The following is a 27,412-nucleotide window of genomic DNA, read 5'->3' on the forward strand; positions in this document are numbered from 1 at the left end:
GTTGATTCATACAACCACTAAACACATCCTAGGAAAAGGGTTTTCAAATCCAACAGGTTAGGTAGCCCATTGCCTGTGACTCATTTGTCTGTGAAGGATTTGGCAAAAGGCATACCACTGCAAATGTCTTTTTCCGAGCCAGTGCCTGCTGAAAGCTGAATCCAATATGTGGCAGGGAGTGAACTCATCTAGCTAAGCCACACCCAAGGAGCCATGCACGGAATGGACACGTGAACAAAGGCACAGCCCTGCTGCATCAGATAGAGGTCGATCAAGGTGGTGCCCATGCCACACACACACACCCCTTCATGTTGTCCTCAACTGTGTAATAGATTGGGCTGAGGAGACAGGGACTTGGCCAAGCTCACCCAGTGAATTTCATGGCTGGGCAGGGATCTGAACCCGAGTCTCCCCAGTCCTTGTCTAAAACCACTACACTTCACGGTAAAGTGCAGCAACATTGCAGCTGCTAAAGGCAGAGGATCCCAGCCAGGAGAAAGGTGCAAATCTCAACTATCTGCTTAACCTACCAGTTGCCATTTCCTCACTGCACACTGGTCCTGTCAGTCAAACTGCTCACCCGTGGCAGCCCCTGATCGCATGACAGATTATCCAAAATGTAGGCACCCACGGGGCTGCCCCTATAACAGCTGCATTTACATGGGCAGGAAATAGAGACGCAGAGAGGGAGAGGCCTCAACACTTTCCGTTTTTCAAAGAAAAGAAGACAGAATTGAAATCTGGTTGCATTTTCACAAGAACTGCAGCTAGGCCCGAGCTGGCGTATATTGCTTGAGTTTGTGTTTTCAACCGGCAATGGCAGCTTCTTTGTTCCAAGTCTGTGGGGTGTTTTGGGCCACACTGGGGACCTTGCTTGTAGTCACAGGTATGGCTTCTTCTCTGTCTTTGGCCAAATGGGCTTCTCTGTCTGTCTATTCACAGTGGGAAGAACAGTAATTTTTTTGGGGGCGGGGAAGAGTGTTCCATTTGTCTTTCTCAGGGCAGGGATGGGGAAATATTGGCCCCAGGTGTTTGTGGCCCTCCAGCCAGCAAGACCAATGGTCAGAGTCTTCCAGCAACATTTGGAAGGCCACAACCTTTTTAATGTGTAAAAAGAGAGGTGCTGGTCCTCAAACCTACTGGGAAACGCATGTTCTCTCACTGTAGGCCGACCTTCCCCACCTGGTGGCCTCCAGATATTTTGGACAATGCCTATCATCTCTGATCATTGGCCATGTTGGCCAAAGCTGATGGGAGTTGGAGCTCAACAACATCTGAAGGATTCTAGGCAAAGAAAGACAGTTGTAGACAGAGGCTGCTCCCAGTTACTGAGGAAGGGAAGCCACACACTGCAAACGGTGGCACGAAACAAGAAAACCAAGCCTGGTCAATGGGATGTGTGTGTGTGTGTGTGTGTGTGTGTGAGAGAGAGAGAGAGAGAGAGAGAGAGAGAGAAAGGGAGGGTAAGTGGAATTAAAAGGAAAGAAACTCCAGGTTCTAGAGTGTGACCTACAGTTGAGCTGAGCTCTGGGCACTTTTCATTTTAGGAATTAAGACCTAGAACGCTGGGATCAGGCAAATGAAGCTGTCATATGGAGTCAAACCACAAGTCTCTCTGACCCAGGGTTGACTTCTTCAGCTAGTGGGGAATCTTTTTGGTGGGGTCTTTCCCGGCCCTCCCTGGTTTGGGCTGGAAGTGCCTGGGACTGAGATGGGGCTTTCTGCATTCTGCTTCAGTGTGGGGCTTCTATAATGCCTCCTTGTCACCCCCACTGCCCAGCATAGTTGTGCTGCTGAGTGACTTTCATAGAAACAAGAAAGGGAGGGGCCGTGTGCAGTGAGCTCTATCAGCAAAGAGTGTAACACTTCCTGCCCACCTGCTTTGAATTTGGGGATAAAACTAAAATGTCAGTGCTTGGTTTCTAAAACAAGATGCCCCTAGGACAAGGCTGTTTGGGGAAGAGAAAGCAACCTGTACAGGCTTCAAAGCACTCCCAAGGGCTGAACCTCCATGTTTAGGCCAGCTCAAATTAAATCAGAGACATGGAGGAATTTCTCTAGTCTAAAGTTTTTAATTACACTTTTATCCCACCTTTCCTCCATGACTTAAACGGTTCCCCATATGGGCCCCTCCTGACATTTTTTTCACTGCACATTCATGAAGATTTGTGCTCATGATGCTATCAGGGTGGTTATATGTGATCCTACTCTCACTACTGTTTGCGCCTGCAAAAGTTTTGGGGTGATTGCACAATCAGTACATATCCAGTCACTTCCTGCTGAAATCCCATAACATTTCATGCCACAAATGTTCTGGTTTATTTTTGTCCTGCTTTTGTTGCACTGTTACCCCTTCCGACAGTGATAATGCGGTAGCATTGGGAAACATCGCAGAACAAACTAAAGCAGACTAAATCCATCACTAACACTAATGAGCTATTACTGCATCAAGAACATGTTGCAGAATACACCTGCAAAAACCCCCCATCAGTCTGGAGGGGCTCTAAGACTGCAATCCTATACCTGGGAGTAAGTCTTGCTGAATTCAATGGGATTGATTCCTGAGTAGGTTTACTCTCGTCGCTCTCTTCAGATATTACTTATGTAAAGAGTACAGTAGGGCCCTGCTTTTTGGTGTTCCGCTTCTTGGCATTCCGCTAATACGGCGGTTTTCAATTATATCCATGTTCATTATGTTCGGCGCTTGTTCTGCTTTTGCGGCATTTTTGCGGCATGACGTGCAGAGCTTGGAAAAGTTACTTTTTTAAACTACAGTCGGGCTGATGGGAGTTGTAGTTCTAAAAAGTAACTTTTCCAAGCTCTGATGACACGCTCAGCAGCTGAGTCTGAGAAGAGTGTCGGGCGCCATTTTATTGTTGGTGATTCAGTCTGTTTACAGCATTTGTGCGCTCTGTGTTTCTCTGTATTCTGGCAATTTTCCAAACTTTCAAAGGTTAAGGTTATTATATTATATTATACAATACTATTTATATATACTGTATATAAATATATATATAAATATATAATAATTTATAATATATAAATATAATATATATATACATAATATTATATGTTATATCATATATATACAATATATAATATTAATTACAGTGGCATCTATGTGTAGTACTAGTGATAAAAAAAGGAGTCGTAAGCCTCTTACTTTAAATGCCAAGTTAGAAATGATTAAACTAAGTGAGCAAGGCATGTCTATGGCTGAGATAGGCTGTAAGCTAGGTTTGGCTCACCAAACAGTTAGTACAATTGTGAACGCTAAGGAGAATGTGATGAAGGAAATTAAAAGTGCTACACCAGTGAACACTAAAGTTATAAAAAAACGTGATAGCCTTATTGCTGACATGGAAAAACCTTTAGTGGTGTGGATTGGAGATCAAACCAGTCACAACGTGCCTTTAAGCCGAGCCATCATCCAGGGCAAGACTCTAAGTCTTTTCAATGCTATGAAGGCTGAGAGAGGCAAGGAAGCTGCTGAGGATAAATTCGAAGTTAGCAAAGGTTGGTTTAATAGGTTTAAGGAAAGAAGCCATCTCCACAACATCAAAGTGCAGGGTGAAGCAGCTAGTGCTGATGCAGTAGCTGCAGAAAGTTATCCGCGTGAGCTTTCAAAGATCATTGAAGATGGTGGCTATACTTAAAGCAGCAGATTTTCAACATGGACGAAACGGGCCTATATTGGAAGAAGATGCCATCTTAGGACTTTTATTGCTAAAGAGAAGTCAGTGCCTGGCTTCAAAGCTGCAAAAGACAGGCTAACTCTCTTGTTAGGGGCTAATGCAGCTGGTGATTGCAAGTTAAAACCTATGATGATTTATCACTCAGAAAATCCTAGGGCCCTAAAGAACTATGCAAAACCTAGCCTCCCTGTTTATTATTAATCCAATTCAAAAGCTTGGAAGACTGGCGATCTGTTCTCAAATTGGTTCACAGACTATTTTAAGCCTACAGTTGAGGCTTACGACAAGGAAAATAAAATTCCTTTTAAGATTTTACTTCTTGCAGACAATGCCCCTGGCCATCCTAGAGCTCTAATTGGTTTGTACAAAGAGATAAATGTTATTTTTCTATCTGCAAATACAACTCCATTGCTGCAGCCTATGGACCAAGGTGTAATTGCAGCGTTTAAATCCTATTACCTAAGAAGAACTTTTGCTAAGGCTATAAATGCCTTAGACAGCGATACAGTAGCTGGGCAAAGAGAAAATAAATTAAAAGCATTTTGGAAAGGCTTCATGATTTTGGATGGTATAAAAACTATTAGAGATGCATGGGAGGAAGTTAAAGAAACAACATTGAAAGGTGTTTGGAAGAAACTAATTCCCACACTTATGGACGATTTTGAAGGCTTTGAGAATCCAGTGGAGGAAGTCACTACCAATGTTGTGGAAATGGCAAGGGAATTAGAATTGGAAGTTGAGCCTGAGGATGTGGCAGAATTGCTTGTATCTCATGACGAGACCCTAACAGACGAAGATCTTCTTCTGACTGAAGAGCAAAGAAGGATGTTTCGCGAAGAGGAGTCCCATCCTGATGATAGTCCTGCTGTGCCTAGAGAAAATGACAACCACGGAATTGGAAGAAGCTATCAACTGTATAGAAATGGGGATGGCAGCTTTTGCAAGGATTGATCCAAATGTTGATCCAAATTTTTGCAAGGATAGAAGCGCTGCAGCCAACACTCAAATATTTTAAGGTAGGCAATGTGTGTACTGTATACTGTACTCACTTTACTTTCGTATTGTTTTTTAGGCCTAGCTCTATTGCATATTGTGTAAACATTTTATTGTTTTTTAGGCCTAGCTCTATTGCATATTGTGTAAACATTTATTCTGGAACCTAACCCGCCATATGAGTGGGGCCCTACTGTATAGGCATGGTGTTACAGAAGCTGTGGGGGCAAGTACCGAGTCTCACCCCAAAAGCTGCACAGCTTCTTCCCCCCCCCCCAACTGTCACCATATTGACTGTAACTTCTGCAGACCTCCATTACACGAGGAGTCTAGACTTAGAGGAGGCTTCCCACTGCAGAAGTTATGACAATCTCAGTGGGGGTGGCTGGGTGGGAGGAGCCATGTGACTCTGAGGGTGGGCTAAATGTGCAGCCCAGCTGCCTCTGTCACTCCTGTGATCCTCTCCACACAAGTAGTGTGTGAAGAGGGCTACTGTAAAGCTTGAGTAAGCCCCACTAAGCTTAGTGGGGCGAACATCTGAGCAAACATACTGTAAAAGTTTTAACACACTAACTACTACACTACTGGCCCTTAGTCAGTATTTCTGTTCCGTGGCTTTAGGTAAATATAATAATAATGTATTTATATCCCATTCTTTTACTAAAAATGCATGCCAATAATATTATATAATAAGTAGAAAATGGCTGAACCTTATCACTGCATTCCACATTCCAGTTCTTCATGGTGCTGCATAAAAATTATGATAAAACACCAATATATATAAAAAATCACACACTGTAAACGTAGTTCAGTTCTAGCTGGATGTTTAAACAGCCCTTTCTCAGCAGGGATGAATATCACAGAAAGCAACAGGACCCACCAGACATCAGGTAAGTTAGCATGCCGAAGACAAAGGGCCCCACCAGAAATTCATTTCATTGTGCATTCATGGTGATTTGGGCCCCTGGTAGTATTGGGGTGGTTATACACAATCCCACTTTCAGTACTGATGATGGCCAAAGTTCCAGGGCAGATATACTGCATGTCCTATAACTTCTGGCTGAAATCCTGTAACTTTTTTTCATACTGCAAATTTTCCAGGGGGAGTTACTGAATGTACTTCAATTCTAGCTAAAAATTTAAATGACCTTTTTCAGAGTACCTTTTCTTTCCTACCAGGGATGAGCACCACCGAATGCAACACGGTCTACCAGAAACCCAGTAAGTTAGCATTCTGAAGACTAGGAAGAGGGTTTGCTGCCTAGTTCTGATCCGCTTGTACTCCAATAGTCCATTGTTCAATCCCGACTGGCCTTTTTTTTGTTCCCGCTTGCTTTTGCACTAGTTGATTCGATCCGCTGTTTGTTTGTTGATGGTGGCAAAAAAAAAATTACATAATTTTTATTAAATCCATGGATAATAGCAATTGTAATTACAAAGATCATTACATAAAATCGGGGGGGATTCGGGGGGGGGAAATCCATGTCGATTACAGCTGTGGCCCGCAATGAGAAATCAATGCTGGTCCAAAAAGACAGCAGACTGTCGAATTCAGTCAAAATCGGGTACTAAGTCCGATTTTGCAGATATTCTCCCGCGTCCCTACTGAAGACAAAGAGCCCCTCCATAAATACTGTGCATTCATGGTGATTGGTGCTCATGGTGGTACTGGGGTAGTTATATACCATTCCACTTTCAGTACTGATGCCTGCCAAAGTTTGGGGGCAAACATGCTGCATGTCCTATAACTTCCTGCTGAAATCCTATAATATTTTTTCATACCACAGATGTTCCAGGGGGAGGGGGATTTGTCCCACTTTTGTTGCACTATAGTGCAAGAGTGCCCCTCTTGATGGCAATAATGCAGTACCACTGGGGAAGCATCACAGAACAACTAATAGGGCAGAATGATGTGTGGACGGTCCAGTATAAATCCACCACTAATGCAACATTATTGCATCAATATCATGTTGCAGAATAAACCTACCAAAACAAACAAACACCTGCCTGGAGGAGCCTAGTGTCTCTTTGAAGGCCAGTTATACAACTGATGGAATTCAGAGGTGCCCTCGGGTTAAAAGGAGCATGCCATGGATGCATCCAGGAAGCCTTTGCCTCCCATTACCCTGATATGCCACAGAACAGAGAGGAAGATACACCGACTCTGGAGCTGGTGTTCTTATTTTCCCTCCTGTGAATTAAAAAGGAAAAGGATCACTTTCACCAAAGTTCAGGACTCTGGATCTCTTCCACCTCAAGTTATCCCTTCCTATCCTGTAGAATTGCTCTATCGCAAATACATCCACCTCATCTTATGGCCACTCAGGAGGGGAGGAGACGAATGCCCCCCCAAAGGCTGCCCCAAGGCCATAGCCAAATCAAACTAGGGTGAGAGAAAGGGATCCCTCCCCAGGGCCATTCCTAGAGGGGCATAGGTTCTGGGGCAAATCAAATGCTTGCTTTCATCTCCCCTGTGCCTCTGCCACCTCCACCACCAGCCTTGCTTTAGGAAAGGAGGTGGAGAGCCACACTGGGTGGCTGGGAGGCAGCAGGGCTGTGGCCGCCAGCAGTAAACAGGGCTCCCAAAAGCACACGGCCCAGAGCAGTCGCCCCAATGCATTTCCCCTGGGGACACCCCTGTCCCAATCTACCTCTCACCAGCTACACAAATCAAAACCCCACATAGCAAAGTCAAAGCATCTGGGGCAGAAGAGATCCTGAAAGGGAAAGGCACACGTGTAGGGTTCTTGCCATCCAGTCCCTCCAGCGGGGCTCCTGTTCCTTGGACGGTGGCTTGTCCCTATGGCACCATCCCTTCACCGGTTGCCTGATTGTCTGTCATGGAACACGCCCTTACAGGGCAGGAGCAACAGCCTCACAGAACAACTGGGAGCAACTTGGTCACACGGCTGCTGGTCAGGGAGTGGAGGGTCCCTTCCGGCCGGCCATGTGGGCTGGGAGGAGGAACACTGGTTCTGCTTCAGGGCATGTGAGCCTGTGAACCTTACAGGCCAATGGGCTCCCGAATTTTTAACTAGCAATGGGCCAGTAGCGGCAGGGGTGGCACTCCATTACACTCCCAGCCTCCCAACACTGCCGGTCACTGCTGCTGATCGGGAGGTGTAGGTGTGGGGAGCTCAGGGCTACAGCGGCTGGGCCAGTCTGATGCTCCAGCTGCCACACCATCTTGCCGCTGTAGCCCTGTAGCTACATGTAGAATCCCACTTGCACGGCTTCCTAATGCCAGTCAGCCAGCATACTTGGGCTTTGGCACAGGACTGCATCCTTAAGAACCACACTTAATTCTGAACTCAAATTTCAAGCATTTGCTCATATTGACATCTGTGTAATGTGGTCCCGGTCAGACATAAAAGCACTGGAGAGTTAAAAGCCATCTTTCCTTCTCCTCTACCCTCCTTGCCCGGCCATTTTGTGGTTTTCATCTTTTCTTCACACGCTTCAGTTTCTGAGAAAAGGACGATCACACGCTTCGTTGCCGCAAGGTGGGGTAGCACTGTTTCCTTCAGGTGCCTTTCTGACTCTCTGGTGACTTGGTACAAAGTGACTAAGGAGGGCAAGCAGCTGGTGATGATGAACAGTTCCAGAGTCCAGGTGACACGGAATGGCTCACTGCTCATGATGCACATCAAAAGTATCCAGCACATCGACAACGGCATCTACTTCTGTGAGACTGAATACAACAAGAACAAAAATCTGCAGCAGCAGAGCTGTGGCACTCAACTTAAAGTCATGGGTGAATATTTTATCTCCTAAATGCTCCCTGTTCCTATTTTCAAGGGCCTGTGTGCAGATTTGTGCCTGTGAGTAACCCCTAAATCAGGTGTGGGGGACCTTTAGCCCTCCAGATGTTGCCGAACTACAACTCCCATAAACCCTGGTCATTGACATTTCTAGGGCCAAAGGTTTCCCACACGTACCCCAAACAGACCTCTGCTTTAAGTACTGTTTTTGCTTGGCCACAGCCACACATTTCCGGGGGAAATTCATCAGCTGGCATCTTGGATTCCATTTGTTCCCATTTAGAGCACCATCCTCCTCTGTTTAAACTATATAAACCCTGGATGCTTATGCACATGCATGCCACACCCATAGTTGCACTGCATTATGGACTTTGCATTCTACTGTATATTACAGTACAGAGCCATTTCATTTCAAAGATGGAAAGAAAATTGTAATCACATCTGGATGCATCCAAAAGTTTAATTGCCTCTGCATAGTTGTGTTCACAGCCCAGGTGTGGCAGGATGTCAGGCCAAAGGCTGAGCAAAGAACTGAGGTTGGCAGCAAGGAACTGAGGTTGGCCTGCCTTCTCTTTAAGGTGTCAGCAAGTTTGAGCAAGTACAGAAGCGAAACACCTTGAAAGATGCCATCATCGTGGTCCAGTCCATTCTTCTTGTCCTGTTTTTGAGTGTCCCTGTGTTTTTAACCCTGGGGAAGGTGAGTCTTGCCAAAATGCCAAACTGTAACATTGCTGACGCTTAAGATAAAACAGTGTTTCCCAACCATTATGACTACAAGACCCCTTTGTAAGCTCAAAATATTTTGTGCACCCCCCGTGCTAATTGTAATTTTAGTCTCTGTTAATTGAAAAAAATGATGCATGGCAAAATCACATCTCCAAATATCCCTTTTCATTATAAGCTCCCTGCAGACAGGGAGGTGTTGCTTTCTTTTCTTAATGCAAAAGTCTAATCAAATTGGTATCCCCCTTCCCCCCACCCCATAGTCTGAACATGTACTGTGCTGTCTCCCAACACCAGAGGGTTACAGTGTTGGGCTAAGTTCCAGGTTCAAATCCCCACCCAGCCATGAAGCCCACTGGGTGACCTTAGGCCAGGCACACTCTCACAGTGTCAGTATAAGGATAAAATGGAATGGGGGACACACCATGTGCACCACCTTGAGCAACTTGAAGGAAAAGTGGGATATAAATGCAATAATAATTAAATAAATAAATACATTTCAGCTGCAGTATGTGGACCCCAGCCTCAGCCAACCTGCTGAGCATCATCATCATTATTATTATTATTACTAATGATGATGATGAAGCAGTAGTGTGATAGTGGTGGGGATGCTAGATTGTGAAGAAAAGGGGTGGATAGATTGAATAGGAGGGTTAGTGCATTTAGGCGCTTGGATGATCATCAGAACTGATGACTTGGTTAGCATGCACTTGGGGAATGAGAGCAGAGAAAAAGACAGATCAGTACACGCACACACACAAACACACCTGCCCCTCCTGCAAGCATCTGCAAGCATGCATGCATTCAGGCACATGGGAGGGGGGAAGCCCTCAACTGCCTCCGTGTCTTGGAGAGACAGATTGAGAGGGCGGAGTGGCCTCAGAGATGGGGGGTGAGCAGCTCCTGAGTGTCCTCACTACTTCTTGGCTCCGTGTGGGCCAAAGGTGAGATCTGGGGGGGCTCACAAATAAGAATAAATTTTACTTGGCAACGAAGCAGGAGCCAAGAAAGGCAGGCAGTCTGGCTGCCAGGAAGGAAGGGGGAAAGCAGCCTTTCCTTGCAGTCTTGCTTCTTTTGCTTCATGAACAGCCCTCTCCTCTCGTTCTGAGCAAGGGCGTCAGCAGTGAGGAGACGGGAGTGTGAGGAGATGGGAGTCAGTGATAGTAATCCCTCTTCTTCCTGGTAGCTCCACCCTCAGCCTCCTCTGGCATCTGCCACAGGTTTTATAGGCAGATGCCTGCCCTCGGCACACCTGAAAGATGCTTTGCCACTTCGGGGGAGGTGTCGTCTGCAGCGGCAGTGGGAAGCAGACGGTGTCCAGGGAATGAAGACTTAAAAAAAAAAATCATTTCTTTACTGTTCACGCCCCCCTCTGGATTACTTCGTGGGGGCCCCTGGGGATCATGGCCCCTAGGTTGGGAATCACTGCTCTAGTCTCACCTCTCAGGTAAATAAACTGGGCTTTGCACACTACCTCCACAACTGAGCCAATAAGATAGCACTTCTCCCCGTATCTAGCATGGGATTGCAGCAGAATAATAGACAAGAGAGCAGATGGTGGTACAGATATTTGGTATAGAACATGGTAGGCAGTGATCAGTTCATGGGTGTCAGGCTTTTCCCTGCTTCAGTTCCCGAAAGTCCTCTGAACCCAAGTGGTCTCTTATCCTCAGAGATCTCCCTAGTGGGTCCCTTAATCAGAGAGTTTGGTTACTCCCTTTCATCATAGGACCCCAGTTAGAGTTACCAGGTCTCCGGATTTTGGCCAGAGTCTCTGTTTTTTTGGGGGGCCCTCTGGCTTTCCGGCTGGCACCCCTTAATCTCCAGACTCTCAGCTTCATTTTTTTTAAAAAATTAAGTTTCTAGGTGGTCTGGTTCCCGAGATATATACCAAAACATCAGCCCCCCTGCAACTGTTTAATTTATTTAACTGATACGACGCTGAAGTTGGTTCCTAGTTCCCAGTTCCTTATTTGCTTGAAAGTTCAAACACTAAAAAAGAAGAGTTTGACAACTACAGCAACTTCAAACCAAGCATAATATGTCTCTGAACCCCAAAATATATGTTGGGGTACCCTGTATGATATATCACTGTGATTGGGGGACTCTCCCCGTCAAGAATAACGATACATTTATGCAATCAAAATCATCAGGCTTCTGATATTATCATAAATACATAATGATGTCATAAAATCATAAAAAATAAGTAACTGGGGGTCCCCACCCCAAACTCTGCTCTGGGACAGGACAAATCATATACCCCAGGAAAGGGAAGGGTGTCCTCTACGAGATGCCACTGCGTCCCGCCTGGCCCAGATCTTCTGCTGGGCGCAGGGCATGGAGGAGGGCATCTATGCAAAATCAAAGCAGACCAAAACATACAGGAAAAAATAAGTAACTGGGGGTGCCCACCCCAAAATCTGCTCTGGGCCAGGACAAAACATATACCCCAGGAAAGGGGAGGGTGTCCTCTACAAGATGCCAGTGCATCCCATCCGGCCCAGAGCTTCTGCTGGGCACCGAGGACGCACGGGTGCATCAATGGAGCAACTCCCTTACGAGGAAAGGTTGCAGCGTTTGGGGCTTTTTAGTTTAGAGAAAAGGTGGGTCAGAGGAGACATGATAGAAGTGTATAAAATTATGCATGGCATTGAGAAAGTGGATAGAGAAAAGTTCTTCTCCCTCTCTCATAATACTAGAACTCGTGGACATTCAAAGAAGCTGAATGTTGGAAGATTCAGGACAGACAAAAGGAAGTACTTCTTTACTCAGCGCATAGTTAAACTATGGAATTTGCTCCCACAAGATGCAGTAATGGCCACCAGCTTGGATGGCTTTAAAAGAAGATTAGACAAATTCATGGAGGACAGGGCTATCAATAGCTACTAGGTGATGGCTGTGCTCTGCCACCCTAGTCAGAGGCAGCATGCTTCTGAAAACCAGTTGCCGGAAGCCTCAGGAGGGGAGAGTGTTCTTGCACTCGGGTCCTGCTTGCGGGCTTCCCCCAGGCACCTGGTTGGCCTCTGTGAGAACAGGATGCTGGACTAGATGGGCCACTGGCCTGATCCAGCAGGCTCTTCTTATGTTCTTATGTTCAATGCAAAATCAAAATGGACAAAAACACATAGAAAAAAATAAGTAACTGGGGGTGCCCACCCCAAAATCTGCTGTGGGCCAGGACAAATCATACACCCCATGAAAGGGGAGGGTGTCCTCTATGAGATGTCACTGCGTTCCCCCTGGCCCAGAGCTTCTGCTGGGCGCAGGAGAAGGATGAGGGTGTCTATGCAGACAGAAAGGGTAGATAATCTCCCTACTCTTACTCATTTCTCAGACATCTTTCTGAAGTGAAGGGTCAAATCTGTAAAGAAGTTTGGAGCAGCCACATTAAAAGATAAGGGCAGGGCATTCCAGGCAGGGGGTTGCCAACCCTGCTTGGATATGGATGTCTTTGCAGAGGATCCCTAGTAAAGCTTTACCAACAGCACAATCCAAACTATATCTACTCAGAAGTAAGTCCTGTTGAGTTCTATGGGGACTTAGTCCCTTAGTATGTGTGTTTAGAATTGCAGCCTTCAGGGGCATCCATCTTTACTCCCAAATGCTCCCATCTAACATCTCCACAACACTAGGCTCCTTTCTTCCTACAGTGGCCTTCTGGTGACTGGCCTGGCCTGAAGGCACTTAAACCCTTTTTGCCAAAAGCAAGCAGGCTAGATTAAATGTTCCCTACTCAGGCTCCATCTTTTAGCTAAGATGTCTAGCTTAATTTCCAGTCAGATTTTTTTTAATTGTACGCTCCAAGCAACTGTGATTGATGCTTAATGTATCATGCTTAATGACATCACTCGGGCCCACCCCGTGACATCACTCGGGCCCGCCCCTAAAATCTCCGGTTTTGGGATGCTTCTGACCTGGCAACCCTAACCCCAATCTGTTTTGCTATATATAGTTCCTTTTCCTGCCAATATTTTTTTCCCTTCTTTCTTACTTCCTAGCCTGCCGCTGGGGTTAACAGCCCCAGATCCTTCCATCCTATTCCTTTCTCCTTTCACCCTCCCTTTTGTCCTCACTGAGGTAGTGCAATTTCCCTCTGTTGCTCACCCCTTTTTCCTATATCTCCTCCATTTTCTTTAGGGATGTAAGAAGTTCCACCCCATATTTGTCACATGCAGTGCTGTTTCCATTCTGCTGCAGTTCATCTTCCAACAAAGACTATGCTATTCATCTCACTGTTTGCTATGGCAAACTTTTACGTAATTCATTAATTACGTATTCTACACATTTCATTTAAATGCAAAGAATAGTCTTCTCCTTTTGCGTCTCTCTCCTCCATGCCCTCCTGCCTTTCTTGTAGTCTCTGTGCTTCTCCTCGGTCCCCCTCCACCTTCTTGTCCATGCCGGGCTATCTCACACACTAGCTTTCAAGGAACTGCTGGCTACCCTCTGCATCCTTCCGATGCTTGTCATCACCCTATGCAGCTCCCCTTCCGATCCCTAGTAGGGTTGCCAGGCTCAGGGCCTGAGAATAATTCTGTACCTTTAAGAGAAGAGAAAATTCAGCCAAGTGCAAGTTTTCTTGCAACACTGTAATGGGAAAAAACACAAGCCAAGGTGAAATTCTTTCTCCCCCCTACACAACTTTAAGATACAGAAGACCTCTTGGAGGCTGGGCCTGGCAACCAAGAGGTCTTTTGTATCTTTAAAAGTTGTGCAGCGGGAAGGGAGAATTTCACCTTGTGGTTTTTCCCATTACAGTGTTGCAAGAAAACCTGCACTTGGCTGAATTTTCTCTTCTCTTAAAGACACAGAATCATTCTCAGGCCCTGAGCCTGGCAATCCTAGTCCCAATGCCTCCACATTTTGTCTGACCGGCTGAGGAGTTGCACGGAGACTGACTGTGCCTGCCAGAATCCCCTCAAAATAAATTTAGGGCCTTCTCAGAGATATATTGATTAATCTGATTCACCCATGAAGTCCCACGTGACCAGAGCTTGGAAGATTACTTTTAAAAAGTAATAAATTACAGTTACAATTACTTGGCCAAAAAAGTAGTAATTGCAGTTACAATTACAATTGCTCTGAAAGTAACTGATTACTTTACTTTTTCTCAAAAGTAATCACTACAATTACATTTCGGTTACTTTTTTAAAAAAATGCCTACAAGGTGCTGGCCTTGGCTGCTTCACATCTAAGTAGCCTAAAACAATATTAAAACTAAACACACACACACAGGGGGTAGTAGAAGGGTTCGAATCCCCACATAGCCATGAAGCTCACTGGGTGACCTTGGGCCAGTCACTGCCTCCCATGAAAACCCTATTCATAGGGTCATCATAAGTCGGAATCAACTTGAAGGCAGTACATTTATTTTTTTTATTTTGAAGAAGATGATTATGATAATGCAGCATTTCAAATTAATTCTGTATGACAAGCATTCCATGCCAAGCTTGGAAAACCAAGGAGGAGGTATAAAATGTAGGCAAAAATACTTTTGACAAAATGCCATTTATCCTTTATATCTATATCTATAATTAACAATACAGCTGAATGATGTATGTAAAGTATTTTTTCTCTTTCCCTTTTTTATTAGTATTTTAGTACTACTGCTAAAGTTCTGATGAAAGAATAAAGCATTCATTAGCCACATTCAAATGGTTAGAACACATCACATAAATTCCACTGAAGTTGGAGTTTTTGCCATAGAAAAGGCAAAAAATACATACCCTATGATAGCCCAATAGACAATCAGAACTAATATAAAACCCTATTGCTTCTCATTTGCAAATGTTGCAAGATCTAAGGTAACTCTAGATCATGTGAGTTCAGGTGATGCATGTTATGTAAATTTGTATAGATATTAGCAGAGATTGTCAACAGTCTGAGATGTGTGTGTGCCAATGTGTGTGTTTACCTAAGTGGCAGGCTTTTACCCTGCACTGAGATCACTGAGACTTAAGACTTAGTAAAATAAGAAAAGCTATTTTATTTATAGAAATACATAGTAGATAGGAAAGGCATACCTAGTTCTAACTAACTTGGAGGCGCAACACTCAGGTTTGGGAGTTGCCCTCCTGGCTCAGGAGGGAGAGAGCAGAGACAAAGGTGTCTCCTCTCTCTTGGATTCCTTTATTGCTTAACTGCATTCTGTGTTTGCCTCTGTAATTCTCACTTTTTTTTACCCACTGTTTGAATGTCTTTTGGGAATGCCTACTGATTATTTGTTATCATTTTGGGCTGATTACCTTCAGCTATTATCTCACCAAAGTTGCATACACATGACAGATTTAAAGCACATTTCCACCACCACCCCAAAAAAGAATCCTGGGAACTGTAGTTTGTTACGGGTGCTGGGAATTGTAGCTCTGTGAGGAGTAAACTATAGTCCCCAAGATTCTTGGGGAAAAGCCATGTGCTTACATGTATGGTGTCTACTGGGAGACTCTTACGGATTGATTCTATACTCCCAGAAGTAAATCCTATTTACTGCTATGGGAATTACTTCCAAGTAAGTATGCTTGGAATTGCAGCTTTTAGGTCATGCTTAATAGCCACCTTGTGTCAAACTGAACAGTTTCCAATCAGATTTAAATACTAACCACGTAAACTGGTCAGAGTGTCATTCCCTCTATTTCTGAAGCTCAGGCTGGAAGTGTTGTTGCTTATGTAGCTATGGTATCACCATCCATACCACACATAATAAGGATATTAGTGGGCAAGAGGGAACCCCAAGTGTTGCAGAATACAAAAAAGTGAGAGAGAAAACAGAAAGGGGATGACTCCCAAAACAGCCCAAATGAGTACTGAGCATGCTCTGTTATGAAATGCTCAGTGGCTGTGTGAGTGAGTGTGTGAGTGTGTGTGTGTGTGAGAGAGAGAGATGTCTCAGCTAACAGAAAATTATAGAATAGTAGAGTTGGAAGGAACCTTTAAGGTCATCGAGTCCACACCCCTGCTCAATGCAGGAATCCAAGTTAAAGCACACCTGACAGGCCAATTCCCCCCACAGAACTCCAGCCACAGAATTGTCTGAGAAGAGGGGCTGACTGTTAAACCACTCTGGACATTGGAGCTCTGTCGGGAGAATAGGAGTCTCCTAATAACACTCAGCACCCGTCACAAACTACACTTGCCAGGATTCTTTGGGGGAAGTCATGACTGTTTAAAGTGGCATAAATGTCTGGCGTGGGTGTGGCCAGAAGGTCATCCAGCGAGTTCATGGCTGTGGTAAGATATGAACTCAGAACGTCCCAGCTGCACCCAGCATGGAACTACACTTTCAGCAGCAAATACCAGAAAACCAACTAAATGTGTGCTGTCAATGTGCAAAGCATTTGCTGGGGTGCATTTGGGTAGGTGAAGCAGGAGATAGATGGAAGGGGCTGTTTTCCATGCTTGCCACTTTACCAGTGCAATGCCCCATGTTTTTCCTTATTGACCTCCATCAGCTAGGGAAAAGTGGCCAGGGAAGGGGTTGCAGATAAAAAGTTTCAGCAGCAAATTACCCCCTCTCATCACTTCTCTCTAACAAAATGCCCCCCACATCAGTAGCAGACAGCAGCAGGGAAGTTCTTTTTTGAGTTGTAATTCAGCTCTCATTCTGTTAATTCCCAAACTACACCAGTTGTCATTTTGACCTACATGCATAGGGAGAAAGACAGTGTAAAGGGTGTGCACAAGGGGGAGGGGATGACAAAGGATTTAAGACTTAAAGATTTAATATTCCATGAGTAGAAAAAAATACCCTATGCAAATGTCTATATTATTGCAGAAAAGTTCAGTTCTACATATGTTTGCCATCTTTTCCTCAAGCACAACTGTTTTTGAGATAACAGTCTTATTCTCTCTTGCCCTTCACCAAAAAGCCATGTTAGTTGTCCAGTATGTGAAATGACTGCAAGCAGGTGCAGCCCAAGACATTTTGCTACTTGAAGCAGAAGAGCAAATGGTGCCCTGCCCCCAAGTCAAGGTCATAGTACCATAGCTTGAAAAGTTATGTTGGCATTTGAGGCAGAAAATCTCACAAGTACCTCTTCCTGACAGTAAATATACAACAACCAAAAATTAAAATAGCTAATAATTTGTTGCATGGTGCCCCAAATTAGTTGCTTGGGGTAGTCATCTCTTGCTGCCTAGTGAGAGTCGCTCTATGAGAGGCACCTAACTGAAGCAAAACACACAAACAGAAGTATGAGACTGCACCTACCTCCTAGTCTCTTGCCAGTTCCCAATTTTCACCCTCTCTGGAGGGGTGCAAGGACAAGCTGAGGGGATGCAAAGAGGGTGCAAGGACAAGCGGAGGGGATGCAAAGAGGGTGCAAGGACAAGCGGAGGGGATGCAAAGAGGGTGCAAGGACAAGCGGAGGGGATGCAAAGAGGGTGCAAGGACAAGCGGAGGAGATGCAAAGAGGGTGCAAGGACAAGCGGAGGAGATGCAAAGAGGGTGCAAGGACAAGCGGAGGGGATGCAAAGAGGGTGCAAGAACAAGCGGAGGGGGTGCAGAGAAGGTGCAAGGACAAGCAGAGGGGGTGCAGAGAAGGTGCAAGGACAAGCGAAGGGGGTGCAAAGACAAGCGGAGGGGATGCAAAGAGGGTGCAAGGACAAGCGGAGGGGATGCAAAGAGGGTGCAAGGACAAGCAGAGGGGATGCAAGGACAAGCAGGGGGTGCCAGGAAGAGCAGAGGGGGCGGGCAAGCAGGCTGAGGGAGGCAGGACGAGCGGGGGGGGCAGGGAGAGTAGGCTGGAAAGGGTAACACATACACTCACCTCCACAGCTCTTCACTTCCATTCTGCTGCTTCTGCCTTCTACTCCTCCTTGCACTCCAGCTCAGTGTGACTCTCCACTTCCTCCCTCATGCCTCCATAGAGCACGAGGGAAGAGCTAAACAGCGCAGAAGCCCAGTTTGAGGCACATGTCTTTCCTCCACCATTCCACCATTCACAGCAGCAGATGATTTCCCCTGCTTCCCCCCCCCAGTAACATCCAAATGTAACACAAAAAAGTTACATTTGCAGCTCAAAAGTAATGAAATTACCACACGTTCTGTTACATACAAAATGTAACGAAGTTACCCACTCGTTATGCAAAATTGTAACAAATTACAAGTAACTCGTTATTTCTAATGAGTTACTTCCAAGCTCTGCACGTGACTGTGTTACTCCCAGAGCTTGGAAGTAATTAGTTACAAGTAACAAATTACTTGTAATTCATTACTTTTTTGAGGAACGAGTGGGTAATTCCTTTACATTTTGATTGTAATAGAATGGAGTAATTTTATGACTTTTGTGGAGTAATTGTAATGTTTCCAGCATTACTTTTGGGCATTACTTGGGGGGGGAGCAGGGGAAGTCTTCTGCTCCTTTGATTTGTGGATGAAAATCATGTACCTCAAACTGGGCTTCTCTGCAGCGTCGCTCTTCCCTCGTGCTCTGTGGGTAGGTGGGAGGCAATGAGGGAGGAGGTGGAGAGCGAGACGGGTGGAGTGGAGAAAACAATTGTTTAAAAAAAGGGATGGTGGTGGTAAAGAATGGAGTAGAGGGGAAAAGGAGCTGGAGGGCAAGAACATGGATAAAAGAGGAGGCGGCAGCAGAATGGAGATAAAGAACTGTGGAGGTGAAAGTGGCCTCCACCACCCTCTCTGGCTACTGTGCTGCATTTGCAGTATTTTAACTTTTTTGCATCTCAGGGGAAAATGTTTGCTTGGGTGAGTGTCCCTGAGTTGGTGGCAGGGCAGGGTCCAGGAGGTGGTTAAGACAGAGATTATGCTTGCGGGCTGAGTGTGTGGGGGGGGTTGCATTCGGTTTGACATGCAACAATCTGAGTCCTCTGCCTCCCTGCCCACCTTCCCACCTCCCTTACCAGCGGAGAGACCACCATTGCTATCTTATGGACAAAAAGAATTATTCTACTACCTCTGTATGTGTTTGTTTATTTTTAATGTCGTTTTAGGCTACTTAGATGTGCAGCAGCCAAAGCCAGCACCGTGTAGGCGTGTTTTTTTTTTAAGTAACTGAAATGTAATTGTAGTGATTATTTTTTAAAAATAATAATAAATAAATAATAAAAAAGTAAAGTAATCAGTTACTTTTAGAGCAATTGCAATTGTAACGGTAATTACTACTTTTGGGGGACATGTAATTGTAACTGTAATTTATTACTTTTTAAAAGTAATCTTGCAAGCTCTGGTTACTCCATGGTGCAGATAGGTGATTTTAGACTGGGGGTGCTCTTTATATGGTAACGTGCAAGGCTAGCTCCAGGTTTGGTGGCCTTTGAGCAACACAGTTTCATTGCTCCCCTTGGTACTGCCCCTTCAGCATCATCCCTTCCAATTTTTTAAAGACCTGGTTTGGAAAGGATCCTGCTCAATCACTCTGCTGAGTAGTGCCCTAACAGCACCACTGGTGTTATTCAGGCTGGCCTACTTGGTTCGGACAAAAGATACCCCTTGTTAGAGGTGCTCAAGCTCTAAAACTGTAAAAGAGGAGCTAGGCTAAAGGAGTGTTGCGAAATGAATTGGTAGCAAGAAGGGATGGAGAAGAAATTCAGTTTAGGTTGCATTTAAAGCTAAATCTATCAAATTTGCATTTTCCGAAAGAAGATAGAATTGAAACACTACCATCCTTTGAAATTTGCACATATCTTAATTTTGCAATGCAGTTTTCCAATCAACCAATGTTTTTTTAAAAAAATGTATATATTAGGGGGGAAATGTATATATTAGTATAAATGTATATATACTAATAATGTGTACATTAGTCTGCATAAAAATGAATATATTCCTGAAAAAGAACATACAAAAATAGATTATACTAGGATAAATTGCTTGCAAAAAATATGTAAGTTAGTCAAAACTGCATACATAAATGTGTGTCTTGGGAGAAATTTGCACTAAAATACTGAAGAATTTTAATGAGGATTTTTTTAAAAAATTGCAAATTGCTGCAAAGGAGAGAACCGAAATGGACAGACCCTTCCATCCCTAGTAGCAAGGCAGGAGTGTTAAAGAAAAATTAAAGTGGTTCGAGAGAAATGTTTTACACCCCATGTTGCATATACTCACATACTTCTTTTGTTGCCTCTGAACAGATTTTGCCATTCTTCTTTGTAATGTTTTCAGTACAAAACATTTCATAACCTGTTCCCCAGAAGCAAATGTGGAATGTGAGTGTAGAGAAAGTAAGGGCAGACTTCAGGCTTGCAAGATCTATTTTTGTTTTTTTAACAGAATCCTGAGATCCACCAACTGGAGCCAGTTGTGGGCCCCTGATTTTTTTCCTCATAAAAATCTGCTCTGGTTAACCACCACCACCACTTTCTCAGCTTCAGCAGTATAATTTAGAGCAGGAAAACCATTTTGCTGTTGTTACTGTTAAACAATTGGGAGTAAAAAATCCTTGCCCATCTGCTTCAAATCAGAGATCTACCAGTAGATCCCAAACTACCTTTTGCTCATCCCTGGTGTAGAGAATGTGAGCATGATTCCTCTTTCAAACCATCGTCCACTCTCAGGAAAAGTATCATCTCCATTCACAGACATTTATATTTCTGCAGTCCATTTCTGGAGATCTGAGACTTCTTTAACATAGTGGGTTTAACAAAATGAAGATAGCCGTCTGTAAAAGTGGGGTCAGCACAGGAATTGTCAAGATGATGGATGTTTGACTAGCTGATCTCAGGCTGTTCCTTTTCAGAGGATAAGTAGCTTGGAATAATGTGATAATATTTCTCCTTCCCTTTTAGGGTGACATTAAGGATGCATCTGATGAGGACCACACTTATGAGGTGAGCAACAGTGTGAATACCATTGCAGCAATAGTAAATCTGGAAAAGAGGTATTTCTTCCATGGCTGGAGAGAGTAGGAAAAGGGCAGGAATATATTGAGCCATCAGCCAAGGCAGGGACAAACAGAGCCTGGCTGTTGGCTGTTGGTGTAGCACTGGGTGCAGAGACAAGGGTAGAGACACTGCTGTTGTAGTGGTGATCACCTATTGGTGCATGAGGGTATGTGTGTGTGTCTACATTTGCACAAATGGGGGGGCTATGTGAATGGGGAAATACAAGCATGTTTGTATACAGTGTGATGTGGGTACAGAGTTGTTGCTGTTGTTTTTCATCATTATATAAGAAAAGGAAAACATGATAAAACAAAAAGAACAAAGATACAATCCAATCTGGATAATACAATCATTAGAGTGCATCAATAAGGTAATGACACGTATACCAAAACAGAAAGAGGCAATATTATAAATAATGTCATGACATGTATACTTTGTGCATTGGTGCAGGGATCGAATCCAAAATATTATTAACTGTAAATAACATAAGAAATAAATTCCCACCAAATTGCATAAAAATTCTTGGGATCCTCTGTTCCTGTAGAAACTCATGTCATGCATATTTGTTTCAGAAATAGCCAAATCCCATAAATTCCTTTGATCTGGGTACAGGCAAATGCAGAGTGTATGAAAGTAAATATGTGCTGCCGGTTCAATGAGAGAGAGAGTGTTTATGGAGACGTGACACAGAAAAAGAGAAAGTCAAGAGCTATACATGTGAATTTCTGTGGTTCTGTAATGTCATTCTGATCTGGCCTTTCGATTGGTATGCTCAGGAACTTAACAAAACAAAACCTGCATGAAGTGATTACAGCAAATCAGTATAAAATTATTATAACAAATATAAGAATCATGTTTGGTTCATAATTGTTGTGAATAATACATTTCCATGATAGCAGGGTGGGAAGACAGAACCTGGTTTTTGGCTCTTCCACCTGCTGCTGCCTGATGATGGTTTCTGCCTGAAGTTGCCACCTGGGCAGGTTTTGACCAACCTGAACTATTTTCAGGTGTGCTGGCTAGCTGTCATTACTGATAAAAGACACTGAATGACGAATACATATTTGTCTGGGGCAGGTGTGGATCCCTGCCTTAATGTACAAATGCTGGTGCTTTGAAAATATGTGCATGCACACTCATTGGATTATGCATGAGATCGTGCCCTCTCTCCATTTACATGCTTTCCTTCTTTTAATATTTATACCCTGCAATAGTAAGGCTTTCAAGGCAGCTTACAACAAAAATGATAAAACAGCCAAACTAGCAAGAAGTTACGAGTTCAAATATCAAGTCCATAGCAAATCACTATATATATATTTTAAAAACAGCCCTTAAAAAAAGCAAACTGGTTTTAAAATACATTAACTCTTATAAGCTTGGGAGAATGGAATTGTTTTGTCTTGGCAACTAAAAATGGCAGAACAGGCACTCTAGGAGTGTCTCTAAGAAGGAATACCAGAACTGGGGTGCCACCACAAGGAAGACCCCTTCTCCATTCAACACCCACCATTCAACACCCACCTAACCACCTAACTTCTGAAGGCAAGGGCTCCTAGAGGAGGGCCTCTGAAGATGACCTCACAGAACAGGCAAGTTCAGCTGGGAGCAGGCAATCCTTTAGATGCACTGGTCTCAAGTGGTATCAAGCTGTCAGTGGTATAGGATGGCTGGTCACAAGGATGACGTAGGCATGGGCTTCTTACTACTACAAGCTACCCTGCTCCAAGCAACCAGGGCCCATGTTTCTGCCCAGAGTAGCCACTGGGAGCCCTGAGAAAAGTAAGCAAGGATGCAGGTTTTCATGACTGTAGGAATGTGTTGCTCGATTGGCTCATCTCATGCTAAGAACCTCTAATATACAAATGATTCCTCAGCACAGTTAGAGCTCCCACTCAAGCAGTGGGCACATAGTAATTGGATGTCTGTGGTCAGCAAAGGTGCCGGGTCTGCCAGTTACACCAGTGGTTGCTAACTTCGGGGTACCTTTGACAGAGCTTGGCTGGGATCCTGTGAACTGTCAGCAGCAAAGTCAACAGCAAAATGATGTCACGTTAAAACACAGAATGTAACAATTCCACCAGTCACTCATCCACCATCCATGGCAACATCACCAACTCCCACTAATCATGGAGTACCATAATGACAATGCCCCCACATTAGCCATGCATGGAATTAGTCAATTGACACCTAGAGATGGAGAGATATCACCATGACATCAATTTACCCAGCAAAACACACCAAACACAACCCATCAGACACAACACCACAATGCCTTTCAAATATCAGCCACTCTGGTGCAGGCACCAGGAGCCCAGAAGGTGAGATGCTGCAAGGTGCCCTGTAAAAAGGGAGTTGATTTCCCCCAACATGTTTTGGAATGGTGGTGGATATGGTGTGAAAATGCCCTCAAAGACTGGAGTAATCTTCAGTGATGGGTGAGTTTAGCAAATTTTAATTTCTTACCTTATTTATGGTAAGAAACAGAAATTTATTAAATTCTCCCTGCTTTCCAAAAGTCACCAAAAAATCACTCCCTCCATTTCCATGGGGGACAAATATTCCCATGAAAGTGGGGGGGGGCAAGGTGAGATTCAGCACACTTGATCTGTTTCCAGTGAGCAAGCAAGTACTCTCTAAAGAGGATAGTTGTTGATTCCCTTTTTACTTGTCCTAGTTTCTCTCTTTCCTTCTCTGGCAAAAGTCCCTTTTCCTCAGATGGTTACCGCTCCCAGTTTGGGGACTTGAACCTATGCCCCAGGGAAGCTTTCACAAATACATTGATGAGGCCTGAGTTGGCAGTGATGAAGATAAAACATTTAGGGCATTTTAGTTTGGAAAATGACAATGAAGGCAGGAGATGACAGAGGTTTATACTAAATGTGGAGAAAGTGGATAGAGACTCCCCACCCGCAGCCTCATTATACTAGAACAGAGGGTCATCCAATGAAACAGATTGTACTTAGATTTGGGATGGACAAAAAAAGTACTTTTTCATCCACCACCACATACTTTATTTATGGAATTTGCATGGTGTCCAGTAGTTTTGATGGCTTTAAAATGGATTTATATGGATCAATGGAGGACTAAGCTATCTATGGCTACTAGAGATGATGGCTGTATGGAATCTCCAGGTTCAGAGGAACATTAGATGCCTCAGAATACCTATTGCTGGGCAAGAATAGCAACAAGAATGGGCTATTGCCTTCAAGCTCTGCTTGTGAGTCTCCCAGAGAATCTGGTTTTAACCACTGTGAGAGGCAGCAGATGCTAGAGTAGACGGCCCTTTGGCATGATCCAAAGGAATATGATGTACCTCCACATTGTACTAATGCAAGGAACTTAGTCCAACTGGCATAAGTAGAGCACAGGACTGTTGAAACGTATATTTCTTCCATCCACTGTGACACAGATTTCTTGCCCTGTGATGCTTTCCTCCCATGTTTCAATCCCACTTTTCCCCCACTTTTCCTTCAGGGATTGGCAGTTGAACTAGCTGATACATATGAAGACATTGGTACTTACCAGGACAAAGTAACAGACAAGTGGGATTTTGGGGAGAATCCTTGCGAGGAGTGAAAAGCTTTGCAACATTCTCAGCAAGGCATGCCACGCGTGACTTGACCAATGGGCCTGCGATCCCTGCTGTGGCCATGTCCCCAGTGTCAACTTCTTGCTTTGGGGAGGCATCAGAACGAGTTTTGCTTGGCTACTACAAAGTGCTTGGCTCTTGATGTAACTCTTGCTTGCTTAATCTGTCATCTGCTGAACTACTAGAACAAATGCAGCACCCACATATTCCTGGTTTCCAGGGCCTTGGGGAGGGAGTTTTTAAGAGGTACACAAATCTGGGGTTGCAGTAGACTGTATTTAAGGAACGCACTCCCAAATGAGGAAAAAATCAAAATGGTACAGCAGTGAACCTGGGGACAATTGGATTCTTTCACACATTCTTCATACATGAACAATTTGCATCATCCTAATTTGAATGGTTTTCCTCTTACACATGCACACATTCTCAGTTCCAGAATTTAGGGTGTTTTTAGGAAAACTGGATATTAGAAGTGTTGAATTTGGTACCAAAAGTAGGGATGGGGGAGAAATTCAATTTAGTTCGTATTTAAAGGCAAATCTACCTAATCTGCACTTTCTGAAACAATGTAAATGTAAATGTACTGCCTTCAAGTCGATTCCGACTTATGGTGACCCTATGAATAGGGTTTTCATGAGGCTGAGAGGCAGTGACTGGCCCAAGGTCACCCAGTGAGCTTCATGGCTACGTGGGGATTCAAACCCTGGTCTCCCAGGTCATAGTCCAACACCTTAACCACAAGAACCAAAACATAGTCACAAAACTTAGTCACCCTTTGAAATTTGCATTTCTCCAAATTTTGCAATGCAATTCTTCAGTCAAGTAATGTGTACAAAAATACAGATGCTAGGGTAAAATGTTCATAAAAGTGCAAATATTAGTGAAAGGGGAACTTGCTTTGCAAAAAATGTGCATAATAGGCAAAATTGCATACAAACATATATATTGGGAGAATGCTGATGAATTTTCATGAGCTAAAAAAAATAAACGTGTGAAAATGTGGAGAACTGAAGATTGGAAAAATTAGAAACAGAGAGAAACTAAAATGGACAGATTCACCTATTCCTAACCAAATGTTAGTGATTTAGGAGAACCTGGCTGGGAGTCCAGAGTCTGTGAGTTCAAATCCCCACTCATGTCTCCTGGGTGTCAAGGGCCAGCTAAAGTTCACCCCACAGTGAGTGGCTCAGGGGCAGAGCTTGGAAAAGTTACTTTTTTGAACTACAACTCTATCAGCCCAATCCAGTGGCCATGTTGGCTGGGGCTGATGGGAGTTGTAGTTCAAAAAAGTAACTTTTCCAAGCTCTGCTCAGGGGTTGTGTGCCTTGCCACCTGTGCAGCCGTGGGCAAACTGCATATTCCCAAGGAGCCCACTTGCCCCCCAGCTGGCAGTTGTGGACAAGGAAGGAGCTGGCTTGTGCAGCTGTGGCAAGCTGAGCAGGCCCTAGCCAGCTGGGGAAAGCTAGCTTCAGAGGGAGGCAATGGTAAACCCCCTCTGAATACCGCTTACCATGAAATCCCTATTCATAGGGTAGCCATAAGTCGGGATCGACTTGAAGGCAGTCCATTTTTCATCAGGACTTTAAGATAGGAAATAAAATCTACTGAGAAGTCCACTCATCCAAGGCTTTATATTCACCGCTCCATTTCATCTCAATGACACTTATGCAAAAGAACTTCCCAAGGAATTTATTTTTCAAAAGTACCGCTCCAAGAAAAAAGTCAAAAGTGATATTTGAAATTTTTCAAAATTAAAAAAGAGTTCTTGTACTGATTTGTTTATTTATTATTGAATTTTGACGTGGTATGGACAAGTGAGATTTGCAAGAAAATGTTGCAATGTAAAGGTCAGCTGATCAGGATTCCAGCTGCTCCATTCCATTTCCCCCCCTCCCTTGCCCCCAACTGCTAGTCAGGATTCCATGGCCACGCATGGAGGTCTTTCTGCGCTCCCAACCGTCAGATCTTTTTCCTAAACATTTTTGTACCCCTGCAAATGTTACCTCCCTCTTATGCGCAGGTGGTGCCGTTTTTGCATCAGTAATAAGCAACGACGCTCACAGCCTGAATGCCAAAAATAGAGGGGATTGTGTTTCTTTCAGCTCCAGGGAGGATTTGATTGATCCAGAAAAGTGTGAGGGCATAAGGAAACAGTGTACATGCTGCCACACTTGTGAGAAATGGTGTCCTGAGGCTCCCACGTGAGGGAAGCATAGGGGGTGACACATGGAGTCTGGGATGGATTACCAGTTTGTTAGGTGGAATCCATTTTCCTACCAGAAATGTTCTGCTGCTCTGTTGGTAGAGTGAGCAGTTTATACCTACAGCCACAAAGAATAGCCAAAGGATTACAGGCAGGGCCCGCTTATATGGTAGGTTCCGTTCCGGACTGCCGCCGAAAAGAGGAAACCGCTGAAAAGTGGAACCCATTGAAAATAATGGTGCGCGTCGCGCGAAAATGGCGTGCGACAAAAGAAACTGGCGTAAAAGAGGAACAAGCGCCTTAAAGCAGGGACTTTCCAGAATTGAAAGCTGCCGCATTAGCGCAATGCCAAAAGGCAAAACACCATAAAGCGGGGGCCCGCCTGTACTTGTGAATAAGGATCCTAATCCAGTAGTTGCCAAACTTTTTTAGTAGTTCAAGTAGTTCCCACGGACCACTTGAAAATTGCTGAGTGTCTTGGCACACCGCTTACTGATTTTCCTGCCTGTTGTAGCAATGTAATTCCATAGAATTCAACTGGTAATGTGATAAAATACCATATAAGAAATAAAAGAAATAAAGATCAGTATTGAATGCGATGCATGTGCCA

At 44.2% G+C, this 27,412-nt stretch overlaps 1 protein-coding gene across 3 annotated transcripts; it reads left to right on the plus strand.

The window, feature by feature from the left end:
• The first annotated feature begins 755 nt into the window (after positions 1-755).
• CD79B (CD79b molecule) lies at positions 756-27,365 on the plus strand. Of its 3 annotated transcripts, none has more exons than XM_061590561.1 (7): positions 756-886; positions 5,534-5,578; positions 5,868-5,909; positions 8,152-8,442; positions 9,028-9,146; positions 20,915-20,956; positions 24,485-27,365. In XM_061590561.1, exons 1-7 carry the CDS (start codon positions 817-819, stop codon positions 24,584-24,586), a joined length of 711 nt encoding a protein of 236 aa, XP_061446545.1. In that variant the 5' UTR covers positions 756-816; the 3' UTR covers positions 24,587-27,365. The 3 variants fall into 3 exon arrangements, with proteins under 3 accessions (XP_061446545.1, XP_061446546.1, XP_061446547.1); XM_061590562.1 differs by having other exon boundaries at positions 5,537-5,578; XM_061590563.1 differs by lacking the exon at positions 5,534-5,578.
• The last annotated feature ends 47 nt before the right edge of the window (positions 27,366-27,412 follow it).

This window comes from Rhineura floridana, chromosome 11 (genome assembly GCF_030035675.1).
Source record: "Rhineura floridana isolate rRhiFlo1 chromosome 11, rRhiFlo1.hap2, whole genome shotgun sequence".
NCBI lineage: Eukaryota > Metazoa > Chordata > Lepidosauria > Squamata > Rhineuridae > Rhineura > Rhineura floridana.